The sequence below is a fragment of the Suncus etruscus genome, chromosome 14, assembly GCF_024139225.1.
Source record: "Suncus etruscus isolate mSunEtr1 chromosome 14, mSunEtr1.pri.cur, whole genome shotgun sequence".
Taxonomy (NCBI): Eukaryota; Metazoa; Chordata; class Mammalia; order Eulipotyphla; family Soricidae; genus Suncus; species Suncus etruscus.
The window spans coordinates 95,300,024-95,314,439 of record NC_064861.1 but is presented as its reverse complement, the minus strand read 5'-3'; the positions used below and the strand labels follow the sequence as shown (position 1 = coordinate 95,314,439).

The following is a 14,416-nucleotide window of genomic DNA, read 5'->3' as shown; positions in this document are numbered from 1 at the left end:
CTCTCTGCTCTCCTATCTCTCCCGCACCCCCCCAAGTCTCCTTTAGTGGGGGTCTCCCCTCCTTCCACATGATTCCAATGATGCAACTCAGTCCCTTTGTTTTCCTCTTTCTGGAATTCTGTCTGTCCCACCCAGGTCGCTCCATCCATCCATCCATCCATCCATCCATCCATCCATCCATCCATCCATCCATCCATCCATCCATCCATCCATCCATCCATCCATCCATCCATCCACCCCCACCCCAGCTCAAGCGCTTCTCCAGCTGGACCATCTCTGTTGCCAAGGACAACGCCCCAATAGCGCGCGGTGCATCCTGGTACTTGTAGTCCGAGCTCACGGACCGGCAGTTGTCATGGCGCCGGCGAGAACTACGTCTCCCAGCATGCCCCGCGAGGTGGGATGGGGCCGGGATACCCGGGGCCGCACGCACGCCCACCTCCCTGGACTTTGCGGGGGTTGGATGTGGCTTTCCCACGCCGAGAGAGAGAGTGAGAATCCGGGTTCTCACCTAACACCCCCAAACTTGGGGTTTCCTGCGTTCCCCAGGGCAGAGGATGTCTTTCCCAGGTGTACGCGCTAGCCAACCAGCTTCTTTCCAATGATCTGGGACCTTGCAGGAGCTTCTGCATGCGGAGTGGGGAACGAAGATGGTGCAGAATTTAGGGACCCTTTGAGGGGACCCCCGCAGAGTGCAAAAGAAGATTCTTCCTTGCGCCCACAAAAGTGCCTGGGGTCCAGTTGGCACTCACCTCTCTTTCTCTCCCTGTGGGACTTCTCCCTGAAATCTACTTTTTGCGATTGTTGGTGCCGGAAAACGGGGTGCACGTAGGGCTGGAGCGAAGGATTGGCGTTTGCCTTGCATGCGGCCCACCAGGGTATGATCTCTGGCATCCCATAAGGTCCCTGAGCCTTGCCAGGAGTGATTCCTGAGCACAGAGCCAGGAGGAACCCCTAAGCACCGCCGAGTCTGCCCCCCGAAAAAAATCCACAGAAAAAACAACGGTGCACATGAAGGTTGGAGGCATGGTCCAGAGAGGGGCTAAGCCTCGCCCAAGACCTCCCAGGGGATTCCCGTGTACCACCAGGGGTGAGCTCTGAGCTCAGAGTAAAGCAAATACAAAACAAAAAGGGATGGCGTGTCCTGCTGTTCCTGGAAATTTCCTGGGCTTAGATATTAGTGTTTCTAGTTCTTAGATAGCTGTGATTGTGTGTGTGTGTGTGTGTGTGTGTGTGTGTGTGTGTGTGTGTGTGTTGGTTTTGGGGCTACACCCAGCGGCGCTCAGGGGTTACTCCTGGCAAGCTTGCCAGAAATCAAACCCAGGTCCACCCAAGGTCAGCTGCATGCAAGGCAAATGCCCAACCGCTATGCTATCGCTTTGGCCCCAGATATGTGATCCTTTGATGGAAAGCCACACCCGGTGGCACTCAGGGGTTACTCGGGACTCTGTGCTCGGGTGACTATATGGAATGCCAGGGTTCGAACCTGAGTCCCTCCCGGGTCAGCCGCGTGCAAGGCAAATGCCATTAAACTGTGGTATCACTCCGGCCCCATAGATATCTGTGATTCTCCAGCTAGAGGGCTGAGCGGATGCCTGTATGGGGTATATTGATGGCTGAGGATTTTTTGTTTTGGCCTACTCAGGGGGTTATTCCTGACTCTGCACTCAGAAACGATTCCTGGCAGGTTCGGGAGACCATCTGGGATGCTAGGGATTGAACCTGGGTCAGACACGTGCAAAGCAAACACCTTCTCTGCTGTGCTATCCCCCATCTCCCTCATTTAGCTTTAAATCTTTATCAAGATGGCACAAGGAGATCAAAAACCAAGGGCAAGATTAGATCTGATGGGGAAGAGATGGCACAAAGATTGTCACTTGTGGGCTGCGGTGCCACCCCGACACCCTATCTAGTTTCCAAAGACCAACCATAGGAATGATCTCTAGGCACAGACCCGAAAGTAACCTCTGAGCACCACTGTAACACCCGAACAAGAGCCGGGAACTAGGTAGGGGGGTACTCCCAATGCCTGGGACGCTCTGGGAGGGTTGGCAGTCTGTGGAGGGGGAGAGATGGAAGGCTTGAACTGGGGAGGGCAGTGGCCATGTGGATGATGCTCATCAGAGAAGGCGGGGCTGGGAAGACCAAGTGGAAACTGACTTGCTGGGGCCGGGGAGAGAGCATGAAGGTAGGGTGTTTGCCTTGCATGCAGAAGGACAGTGGTTTGAATCCCGGCATCTCATATGGTCCCCCGAGCCTGCCAGGAGAGCGATTTGAGCATAGAGCCAGGAGTAACCCTTGAGCGCTGCCAGATGTGCCCCCAAAAAACAAGAAAAAAAAAAAAACAACACTGAGTTGCTCGGGTACCTGAGAGGGAAAGCAGGGGTATTGAGGTGGGTTGGCTGATGGACAGACTAATCAAGAACTGGGTTCTCTACTCAGAGAAAGGGGTACCGAGGTAGGAGATGCCCCCAATGCTTTGGGGGTGGTACTGACTTTATTCCTGCCCTCTCTCCCCGGCTCTGCTGGTGTGGACCCCCGATCCCACCTCCCATCAGACTCACCAGAACCCCTGTGAGATGTCTCCCCAAACCCTCCTCCACCACCATCATCAAATCAGCTTGAATCTTTCTTTCTTTTCCCTTTATATTGAGGCTTAATTAAAAAAAAAAGTCTTGAACATGATGGGTGTGGGGGTGGGAGAAGGGACACGCTTCCATCTCTGAGTGACAGCCGGGGCTGCTGGGAAGTACCAGGGACTTAAAAAAAATAAAATATATTTATACATTTCTATATATCATATGATGCATGAATCTTTGGGAAGCAGGAAGCAGCAGGAGGAAGCAGCTCTGACACACAGACACACAAGCAAGGCGATTCTCCCTCTAGGGCGAATACATACACACATACAACACACACACAAAAAAAACATGGGGCCGGAGAGATAGCATGGAGGTAAGGCGTTTGCCTTGCATGCAGGTTGGTGGTTCGAATCCCGGCATCCCATATGGTTTCCTGTGCCTGCCAGGAGTGATTTCTGAGCATAGAGCCAGGAGTAAACCCCTGAGCGCTGTCGAGTGTGACCCCAAAACAAACGAAAACCAAAACCAAAAAAAAAAAAACAACAAAAAAAAACCCAAAAACGCTCAAAACAAAAATCTTCCCCTTCAAGTGGGCCCATGTCAATCTCTCTTCTGGACTCAGGCAAGAATGGGCAGGTGTTGCCTTTAAGGCTGGCAGTGGCCACGTCCCTCCTGTCCAGTCGGTGGGTATTGTCACTATTTGGGGCACCCAGGAGGTGGTTCGGGGCCACCTCGAAGCCCCTCATAAATCCTTCATTTCCAAACATTATCTTCAAGGTTTTTGGCTAGCTCCTTCTGTACTACGGGCCATGACTTTGTCCTCAATTCCCACCAGCCACTGCTGGTGACAGGTCAGACAGGGACCTGGGTCCATGCTGGCTGCCTCCCGTCTCCTGCAATTTAGCCACCTTCAGTTTTTGGGGGAAGGGGTTGCAGGTGAGCGGGCTTTTAGGCAGCACCCAGATCAGGGGTGAGTCGTGTACAACGGGGATTTTCCATGTCACCCTCCAAACTCTTTTTTTTTTGGGGGGGGTCCACCTGGCATTGCTCAGGGGTGTTTCTGTGATGCTATGGGTGCCAGAGATGGAACCTGGGTGAGCCACATGCGAGGCAAATACCCTCCCTGCTATACTACTTCGGCTCTCATATTGTTCTTTTGGTTTTTGGTTTTGAGGCCACACCAGTGGTGTTCAAGGCTTACTGCTGGCTTTGTGCTCAGAATTTATTCCTGGCAGGCTCTGGGGGCCCTATGGGGTACTGTGAATGAAACCCAGATTGGCCATGTACAAAGGAAACGCCCTCCCTACTGTGCCATGGCCCTGGGTCCCATAAACCATTGTTTTAAAGGGGAAGTAAGGCTGTATGCCCTCTCTTCTCTGGTAAAAAAAAGGGGGGGGGGGCAACCCCTAGCTACGCACCCCACCCCAGCCCCAAACTCACATCCGTACAGACTAAGGCACAGCCAAGGCGGGGCAGGCATGCTTTGGCAATGATGCACCCCGAGATGGGGGCAGAGGGTATGTATGAATAGGGGGCAGGAAAGAGGATATGTGTATTTTGGGGGGGGGGGGAAGAACTCAGCACCTTTGAAAGTGGGAGTGTGGGGAGGGGCCAGAGGAGAAAGTGTTGGGAGTGTTGGGGCAGGAGAGAAAAAGCCAGTGGTGGCGATAGAGCAGAGGAGGGGTAGGGAGTAAGCACCCGTGGGTGGCGGGAGAAGGAAGAGGGGGTGGCTTTGGGAACCTCAGACTCGCACAAAGACCAGGCGGGAGGAATACACCAGATCGGCAAGGTAGGCCAGAAAGTTGATGGCTGTGAGGATGGCCACGGCCAGGCGCCGATCCCAGTTGCACAGATCCTTATAGTGGCTGCTGCCACAGTAAGGGTCGTAGGATCGCCGTGACTTGCCCCCATATTTCTCATCGAACTGGTAGAGCGGCCAGATGACCAGGGCGGTGGCATAGAGGAGCACGGAGAGCAGGGCGAGCCCCGAAAGGAAGGTGGGGAAGGGGATGGGCAGGGCGTTGGTGCACTCGCCCAGGTTCAGCAGGATGGCCACGGCGGCCAGGATGAAGCAGATGGCGTAGACGGCCACGCACCACTCCAGGGCCGGGTGTCGCTGGTACAGGCCGGGCTCGCTGATGAAGGCGAAGATGATGCAGGCCACGAAGGTCTCCAGCACCTTCAGCAGCCCGGGCACGGTGGCCATGTAGCCCGTGATCTCTCCGGGCCGGGCCCGAGTCCAGGCCACCTCGGTGGCGTAGGCCACGAAGGCGATGCAGGAGAAGGCGGTGGCGGCGATGGCGTGGTTCCGGGTGGTGCCGTGATGCAGGAACTGGGCGTAGGTGGTGGGGTAGATGATGGAGGCCGAGAGGCAGAAGAGGGCGGCGTAGCAGGCGTAGGTGATGGGGAAGTTCCGCCAGGACAGCGGGAAGCGGGCCTGCAGCCCGGCGAGTTCCACCAGGAGGATGACCAGCGTCATGGCGAAGCAGAAGCACCAAGTGAACATGCACCAGTTGGCCATGAAGCCCGCCCAGGCGTTCACGCTGGCCACCAGCGAGAAGGCGATGCAGGTGCAGAGCAGCTGCAGCAGCCGCAGGAGGCCCAGGGGCTGCGTCAGCGCCCGCGGGGACCCCACGATGGTGGGGGAGCCCAGGCCGGAGGACGACGTGGTGGTGGTGGTGACGGTGGTGCGGGTGACGGTCACCGGCATGGCTGTGGGAGAGTGAGCGGAGGGGGCGTCTGAATTCGGAGGGCGAAGGGAAGAGAAGAAAGGGTTCCCCTCCCAGGACCCCACAAACCAGGACCTGGGGTAATGTGAATTAGCAAATTCAAAAAGAAGCTAAAGGCCTGCCCCCCTTTCCGTCTCCTAAACTCTCTGCGCTCCCCAAACCAAACCTCTGCACTCCAGACAGGCCAGCAGGGAATGTCCTGGCCTCGCATGCAGCTTGCCCAGGTTTGATCCCCAGCACCACATAGGGTCCCCTCAACCCCTCCAGGATTGAGGCCTGAGCACAATCGGGCTGCCTCCCACATAATTGGAGATTCTACCCCAAATTAGTTCCACCCCCAGGAGATGACATCTTTTTTTGTTGTCTGTTTGTTTGTTTGTTTTTGAGTCACACCCGGCAGTGCTCAGGGGTTCCTCCTGGCTCCACTCTCATCAGAAATCGCTCCCTGGCAGGCTCGGGGGACCGCGTGGGATGCCAGGATTCGAACCAATGACCTTCTGCATGCAAGGCAAAAGCCTTGCCTCCATGCTATCTCTCCGGCCCCATGACATTTTACTGACTGCTATCCGGTCTTTCCACTTCCCCTGTGTGTCGGCATTTTGCACCCCACTTCCTTCTAAGACTCAAGGTCCTGGTCAGTCGCATGCCCCTAGTGTCCAGCTCTGCCGTCCCCGTGGCTAGTGGTTAGTGCTTCCAGTCTCCCTTTTCCAGCTGGGATCTGCTCTCAGGATCCCTTCTCCCAGGGAATTAATTCATTGCTGCCTGTCTCTTCTGCAAAGCGGGGGTTTTGTGGTCAGCCACACCCCTTACACCCTTTCATATAGAAATCCAGCTTCCTCCTGCGTGTCACCAGTTCCCTATCCTCAGGGGGGCCCATCCAGATCCTGCAGACCCTGGAGGTGCCTGTGTGTGTGTGTGTGTGTGTGTCCAGACCCTGGAGGTGTTATGTGTGTCCAGATCCTGGTGTGTGTGTGTGTGTGTGTGTGTGTCCAGACCCTGGAGGTGTTATGTGTGTCCAGATCCTGGTGTGTGTGTGTGTGTGTGTGTGTGTCTGCAACCCCTTCCCGAACCCAGGGCCCTCCGTAATTCCAGCCCCAGGGAACTGGTGCTGGCCAGGTGGCGGGCAGTGTGGCAAAGTCACCCAAGGCCTTGAATTTTCTCTTCCCGGATCTCCCGGAAAGCCTTTAGGCCCGTAGGGCCTCTCCAGACAGGAAATAAAATACAGTGTGTGTGTCTGTGTGTGTCTGTGTCTGGAGCAAGGGCCAGGGGTGTGTGTGTGTGTGTGTGTGTGTGTGTGTATGTGTGTGTGTGTGTCTGTGTCTGGAGCAAGGGCCAGGTATGTGTGTCTGTGTGTGTGTGTGTATGTGTCTGTGTGTGTGTGTGTCTGTGTGTGTGTCTGTGTCTGGAGCAAGGGCCAGGCAAGGAAATCACACCTGGTCCTGCTGGGCCCTACTATGTGCTCGCCCAGACTCCAGGTCTGCACTGGAGAAAAGTAAAAGAGGTGCCTCGGGGGTCCCCCAAACCCTGGGATGCAGCTCCTCCACCCTGAGACCCAAAGGTGGAGATCCTCCTCGATCAGATCCAGGGGTGCAGCTCCTCTTCCTCCACATGATCCAGGGGTGCGACTCCTCCTCCATCTGATCCAGGGGTGCAGCTCCTCCTCCTCTATGTGATCCAGGGGTGCACCCCCTCTTGCTCCCTCCAACCTGGGGGTGTCCAGCCTCTCCTCCCCTACCCTTAGATTGGGGGGTGCAGCCCTCCTCCCGCAGACCCCGAGTGCAGCTGCAAGCACTCACCTGCGGCGAGGTCCGGGCCGGCCGACAAAGGAGGAAGGTGCGGCGCTGGAGGTCAGACACCTGGAAAGGCCGCGGGGCGACAGGAAACGTCAGCGTCCGGCTGGGCCCGGCCTCTGCCCGCGGCGGCCTCGCTCCCTCCCGCCCTGTCCACGCAGCCCAGGCCCAGGCCAGGGCAGAAAAAGAGACAGACGGGCCGCCCGCCCCTTCCCAGGGGCCGCGCAGGACGGGGGTGTGGCCGAGGCCGACAAAGGGGCGGGGACTACACAGCGCAAGCGCGGGTTGGTCCAGGGAGGGGCGGGACCAAACTCTGCGGAGGCACGGATTCGAGGAAAAACACGGGGGCGGGGCCCTCGGGGAATCAGGAGCGGGGCCAGCGCGGATTGAAAGATAGGTAAGGGGGCGTGGTCTGCGCGCGCGGATTGGGGCGGAACCAGGTAGCGGACCGAGGGTCGCCTGGAGGGCGGAGCTAGGCGCAGCGCCGGCACGGATTGGCCCGGGGAGGGGCGGGACTAGACTCTGTGGCGGCGCGGATTGGAGGAGAACCCTGGGGGCGGGAGCAGCGCAGATTGAGGGCGGAGCGCGGCGCTAGACGGGCGCTGATTGGAGGAGGCACCTGGGGCGCGGCCATCAGGGATTGGGGGCGTGGCCTCCGCGCACTCAGGGCCGGGCCCAATGTGGCCTTATAAGGGCCGAAGTCGCAGCGCCCGGAGGAATGTGCCGGGCCGGGGTGGGGGCGCCGGGCTGCGCCCCACTGGGGATTCCGGGCAGGCTGGAGGGTGGGGACGCGGGGAAGCCCGAAACGCTACGTCCAGGGCGGAGGCTCCAGCCCGCCCAGGCGCGCCTGCAGGCCGGACCCCTCCACCGCCCGGCCCCCCGCAGCCCGCCGGCCTGACGTCGGGGCGCAGGAATGCGCAGCGGGAGAGGCGCAAGGGGAGGGCCAGGGAGGCCCCCGGCCCGCGCCCCGCAGCGCCCGGGCCGCCTCCCGCGGCTGCCTGCCACGCCCCAGAACGCGGGGTTCACTCCGCGCACCCCGGACCGGCTCCTCCCGCCTGTTTTTTTTTTTGTTTTGTTTTTTTTTCTTTTTGGGCCACACCCGGCGGTGCTCAGGGGTCACTCCTGGCTGTCTGCTCAGAAATAGCTCCTGGCAGGCACGGGGGACCCTATGGGACACCGGGATTCGAACCAACCACCTTAGGTCCTGGATAGGCTGCTTGCAAGGCAAACGCCGCTGTGCTATCTCTCCGGGCCCTCTCCCGCCTGGTTTTGTCCCCAGATGGGTTAGAAGTTCAGCGACACCCCGAAACCCAGCCCACCAACTCCAGGCACTTGGCAGCGTCCTCCCTCCAAGTCTGGGGTACAGATCCCAGCCTCCTCCTCCAGGCCCACAGACCTAGATGTCCCCAAGCCTCCTCCCTAACTCTGGGGTTCACACCCCAGCTTATTCCCTCCATCCCTGGGGTACAGACCCTAGCCTCCTCCCTCAGACCTTGGGGTACAGACCCCAGCCTCCTCCCTCATACCCAAAGACCCAGACCCCCCAAGCCTCCTCCCTCCATGCTTGGGGTACAGACCCCTTTCTCCTTCAGGCCCAGAGCCCCCCAGCCTCTTTCCTCGGACCCTGGGCTACAGACTCCAGCCTCCTCCCTAGACCCAAAGACCCAGGTTTACCCCCAGTTTCCTTCCTCTGATCCTGGGGTACAGACCCCAGCCTCCTCCCTCAGACCCAAAGGTCAAAATTGCCCCCCCAGCCTCCTCCCTCCAACCCTGGGGTACACACCCCAGCCTCCTCCCTCAGACTCAAAGACCCAGACACACCCCAGCCTCCTCCCTCAGACCTTGAGGTACAGACTCTCTCCTCCCTAGATCCACCGACCCAGACCCCCTCCAGCCTCCTCCCTCCAACCCAGAGACCCAGCTTCCCCCCAGCCTCCTCCCTCCAACCCTGGGGTACACACCCCAGCCTCCTCCTTCAGACCCAGACCCGCCCCCCAGCCTCCTCCCTACATTCTGGGGTACACACCAAGCCTCTTCCTTCAGTGCCTGGGCTACAGACTCCAGCCTTCTTCCTCAGGCCCACAGACCCAGCCCACCCCCCCAGCCTCCTCCCTAAAACCCTGGGCTACAGACCCCAGCCTCCTCCCTAGACCCAAAGACCCACATGTCCCCAGGCTTCCTCCAGCCCTGGGACACGTGTCCCAGCCTCTTATTTTGCCCTCAGTGCTTGGGCTACAGACCCCAGCCTCCTCCTTCAGGCCCAAAGGTCCAAGTGCCCCCCAGCTTCCTCCCTCAGATCCTGGGGTACACACCCCACCCTCATTCCTGAAACCCAGGGACCCAGATTCCCCCCAGCCTCCTCCCTCCACCTCTGGGGTTCACACCCAGCCTTATTTCTTCCATCAGTCCCTGGGCTACAGACCCCAGCCTCCTCCTTCAGACCCAGATCTAGACCCCCTTCACCCAGCCCCCCATCCTCAGACCACCGGGGTCCGGGGGAGCCCCCTCCCACTTCCCTCCATCAGGCTTGCGGTGCCCAGCCCTAGGGCGCAGGCCTCCATCCCAACCCCGCCCCGGCCTCTCGAGGATTCGAACGCGTGGACCGGGGTCTCCCCCTCCAGCCTCCCGCGCCCCCCGGCGGCTCCCCGCAGCCTCACCTCGCCTCGTGAGTCTGGGCGGCTGCAGGCGAGGTTTGGGGGGACCGATGCGGCCTCCCGGGTCCAGCGGCCGGGGTGGGGCGGGTGGGCGGAGTGACCCTTAGGTCACGCCTCTTTGTGGGTGGAGCCGCTCCTAACCACACCCACATGGGCGGGGTCTAGGGCCCGTTGCCGGGGCGACCAAACACGGCGCCACAACAGCGGTCAGCTCAGACCGAGGCGCCCCGGCTCCCGGGGAGACCGGCCAAGGCCGTTGCCGGGACAACCGGCTGTTGTGCATTTGTTTGGCCGCAGCCCCCAGCCCGGATCCCCCAAGCTGGGTGTCCTCCCGCCCCGCCCGGCCCTGCACGTCGCCTCCAGCCCCGCTTCCTGGAGATGGGGACGCCTGAGATCCGCCACATCTGGATTGCACATCTGGAATGCACATCTGGTGGGGAGGGGGTCGAGCGGTGCGCTCCGGAGTACCGGGGCAGAAAGAAGAGCCCTTGGAGGAAGCCTCCGAGCCTCTCCGATCACGATGTCAATTTCTATAGGTTTAAGGGGAGCTTGGAGACTCCCCCCAAAAGCTCAATGCACCCCAAAACGCCCCATAGGGTATTGGCTGCGGTGGACGATGAATGGGGGCGCCGCATTCCCGCATCTGGATCTGGGGCGCTGAGAAAGAATCTTTCTCGGCGCGCAGAATCTAGGCCTCCAGGCGCGCGCCAGGACGCAGGACGCAGGGCGAGCTCCCCAATCTTGGGGGAGGCTTTCAGGCCTGTAATCCCGGGGAAAAGGGGTCCCCGCGAGGCCAGCTCGGCTTTGAGGGTTGCAGGATCGCGAGGACCCCCCTCTTTTTCCCTCCGCACTGACTCACCGCAGCGTTGAGGTCGCCCAGGCTGGCGCGGCTTTGGCTTTGGGGCGCGGCCTGGCTCTGCACCTTCCCGGGACGCGCGCGCGTAAAGGCGCTTTTTGGGAAGGGTCCTCAGCAGGGCGGGCGGGTTCTGCGGAGGGTCCCGGACTCGGTTGCAGACTGGGGGGCTGCTGGGGGTTCCCAGGCTCCGTCCGAACCCGCCCGCGTCCTGAGAGGTGGAGAGGCCGGAGTATGGTGGTGGGAATGGGGGTGCCTGGCGCGTGCGCTCTGCAGCTCTGGGGGGGGGGGATGGGAAGGATGGGAAGGTGTTTGGGGGACCCCTTCAGCGCCAGGTCTGGGTGCCCTGTCCCTGGGACAAATCCCACCCACCCCGCACCCAGGTGGACAAAGAAGGCGCATTGTGGGGTTACTGCGGGTTTTTCTTCTTGCTCCACCTCTCCACTGATACTAAAAGCATTGTTTCCCCTTTTTTGCCCCCCCCCTTTTTTTGCGGGAGGGGGTATGTTGGGCCAGCCACACCCCGAGGTGCTGAGGCTGTCCCCCCAGAACAGGGATGTGTGTAAATGCGCTTGGTGGCAAGCAGGGTAGGGGCGGGGGTAGCCCCCACCCTACCCGTATCCTCTCTGCCAGCGTGCTCCGAGCCCCTCCCTGCCTGACTCCCACATCTGTCCCTCTGCCGGGCACTGGGGCAGAGCTCGGGGTCAGAGAGCGAAGCCCGGAAACCAGAATCGCCCACGAGAGCCAGGCTGACAAGTGCCACCCTGTGCCAGGCCAGCGGTTGGAGCACACTCCAAAGTGTCTGTTTACCCAGCCTGTGCCCAGATCCTGCAAACGGGCCTCTGTGCCTGTATGACTGTGGGAGGTGCTCAGACACCCAGCTGCTGGACCAGCAGCCATCCGGGGTGGGGCTTGGGAGGCCCAGACATGAATGCGGCTTTCAGTACCTGGGCAGACCACATGGGGAGGGAGGAGGACACAGAGGGACACAGTGCCTCTCTTTATTCCAGACTCCGTGACCCCCCTCGCTGGTCTCTGTCCACTCCGGGGGTTCCCTTGGGGTGCCAGACATGAGCCATCCACCCCCCCCCCAGTAGGTGGACAAAGGGTCCAGAGGACCTCCAGGGCACTTGTCCTACCACGTTACTGATCTGCAATTCTTTGTTGTTTTGAGGGTCATACCCAGTGGTTCTCAGGGCCTATTCCTGGCTCTAGGCTCAGGAATCATTTCTAGTAGGCTTGGGGGACCCTATGGGATGCCAGGGATCGAACCCAGGTCAGCTACCTGCTATCTCTCCAGCCCCAACAGAAGTACAGTTGATGCCACAGAACTGAAGGGGTATTGGGGGGCGGGGGGAGAAGGGGTGTTTGGTGGAGGAAATGGGCATCCTGTGGTTGGTGTGGGTTTATACATGCAAGAAATTATCTTTAAGATCATTGAGAGGCCGGAGAGCACAGCTGCAGGGCAGTTGCCTTGCACGCAGCTGATCCAGGACAGATGGTGGTTTGATCCCTGGCATTCCATATGGTCCCCCGAGCCAGCCAGGAGCGATTTCTGAGCGCAGAGCCAGTAGTAACCCCTGAGCGCCACTGGGTGTGGCCCAAAAAACCAAAACAAAACAAACAAAAGATTATTGTAAGTCAGGGCTTGGCTATAGCTCCTGCAGGGAGAGCATTTATACCTTGTATGTGGCTGACCCGGGTTCGATCCCTGGCATCCCCTAGGGTCCCTGGAGCACAGCCAGGAGTAATGGTGGAGTGATTCTTGATTTTTGTCTGTTTTTGTTTTGGGGGCCACACCTGGTGGTGCTCAGGGGTTACCAAAATCACTCCTGGCATGTTTGGAAGACCACATGGTGTTAAAAGCCAGAGGGAATGTAAGTTTGGAACCAACTGCCCTTTGCTCATGTAACCTTGGCTTTGCCTTAGACATAAAGACCGCCATGGCAGGCCTCAGATATGTGGCAGAAGGGACTAGGCCAGAAGAGCCAGTTCCAGCAATTTGGAAGGCACTGTGCCAAAACAATTAGATAAACTAATAACACCCGAGAGCCTGCGGGTGGACAAGGTCACAGGCGCCCAGTGGGTGTCCAAGCCCCTCCTCTACTACTTCATTTGACGCAAGCCCCAAAGACCTTAAAAAAAAAGACAACATTCCAGTCTGGGAGCTGGAGAGATAGCACAGCGGTAGGGCGTTTGTTTTCCTTGCATGCTGCTGACCTGGGACAGGCCTGGGTTCAAATCCCAGCATCCCATATGATCCCCAAGCCTGCCAGGAGCAATTTCTGAGCTGGGTATAAAGGAACCTCTGAACACAGCCGGGTGTGGCCCCCCCCCAAAAAAAAACAAAAATAAATTTAAAAATCAAACATAAACAATATCCCACTCTAGCTATCCAGCCATATAGGAAACACCCCACACAACAGCCAATCAACTTAAAGGTTGAAGTCACTGATTTTTGAAGTCTCTGTAAACCTATTAAAAGGAGGTCATTGCCTTCGAGGGTGACCCCTGCATACTGGTAAATAAATGTCCATGCCCTATTGCAGTGTTATTAATCTTCTCGATGGTCTCTGTGGGATGGATCTTGAATTCGGAGCTTGCAATGGGAAGCCAGAGATCGAACCTGGGTCAGCCATATGCAAAGCAAATGCCCTCCCCACTGTGCTACCCCCTGATCCCAGATATGATTCTGAAGTGCAGAGCCAGGAGTAATCTGTGACCCTGGCCAGGTGTGGCTCAAAGAACAAAACAAGGGCTGAAGAAATGGCATGGCGATAAGACGTTTGCCTTGCATGCAGAAGGATGGCGGTTCGAATCCTGGCATCCCATAGGGTCCCCTGAGCCTTCCAGGAGTGATTTCTGAGCGTAGAGCCAGGAGGAACCCCTGAGTGCTGCCGGATGTGACCCAAACCCCCCCCCCAAAATCCTCAAAAAAATCAAAAAAAGAAGTCTGAGTGATAACACAGCGGTAGGGCATTTGCCTGGCAAAGCGGCTGACCTGGGACGGCCCTGGGTTCGATCCCTGCCATTCCATATGGTCCCCTGAGCCTGCCAGGAGTGATTTCTGAGTGCAAAGCCCTGAGCACTGGCCCAAAACCCCCCCTAAAAAATAGAAAACAAAAAAGAGAACAGAATTTTAAGTCAGGGTTAGAGAGAAGATAGCTGAAAAGGCACTTGCCTTGCACACAGTTGACCTGGGTTCGATCTGCAGCAAGACATAACGCTTTTATTTTGGGGGGGGGTCACACCACGCAGAACTCAGGGGTTCCTCCTGGCTCCACACTCAGAAATCGCTCCTGGCAGGCTCAGGGGACCATTTGGGATGCCGAGATTCGAACCACCAACCTTCTGCATGCAAGGCAAACACCTTCCCTCCATGCTATCTCTTTGGCCCAAGGCATAAAGCTTTCTGAGTCCAGTCAGGAGTGAGCCCTGACCAGGACCAAGTGTGACCCCTTCCCCTCGAAAAAAGAAAGAAAATTATGAAGCAAGGGAACAAGTCCTGGCATGGTCTCTTTGCGTCTTCCTATTCTGCTCAGGGTCCTTTCTGGCTCTGTGACCAGGGGACACCAGTCTGCGCTGGGGAATCGAACCCAGGCCCCCTGCATGCAGACAGAGCCATTTCCCGGGTGCTCCCTAGCTCAGCCTGACAGCTTCCAGATGGAGACCATGGAATCTGGGAAGGTCTGGAAAGACCGAGTTTCTGGCAGGGCCAGTGTAAGGAAGTGAATTCACTTAGCTTAATGATTCATTTCCTGGCTTTGCAGGAACTGTTCAGCTTGGCTCTGGCTGAGGCAGAATAAAA

The 14,416-nt window shown here is 58.4% G+C and overlaps 1 protein-coding gene across 1 annotated transcript; it reads right to left on the bottom strand.

Moving 5' to 3' along the window:
* Positions 1-4,248: 4,248 nt before the first annotated feature.
* On the bottom strand, positions 4,249-10,689 carry MYADM (myeloid associated differentiation marker). The gene is made up of 2 exons (XM_049787065.1): positions 10,615-10,689; positions 4,249-5,294 (listed from the first exon to the last, which is right to left on the bottom strand). Exon 2 carries the CDS (start codon positions 5,290-5,292, stop codon positions 4,324-4,326), a length of 969 nt encoding a protein of 322 aa, XP_049643022.1. The 5' UTR covers positions 5,293-5,294; positions 10,615-10,689; the 3' UTR covers positions 4,249-4,323.
* Between the last annotated feature and the right edge of the window lie 3,727 nt (positions 10,690-14,416).

Bases quoted from the DNA above. Each gene is read 5' to 3' on its own strand.
- MYADM (XM_049787065.1), bottom strand. From the start codon at position 5,292: ATGCCGGTGACCGTCACCCGCACCACCGTCACCACCACCACCACGTCG.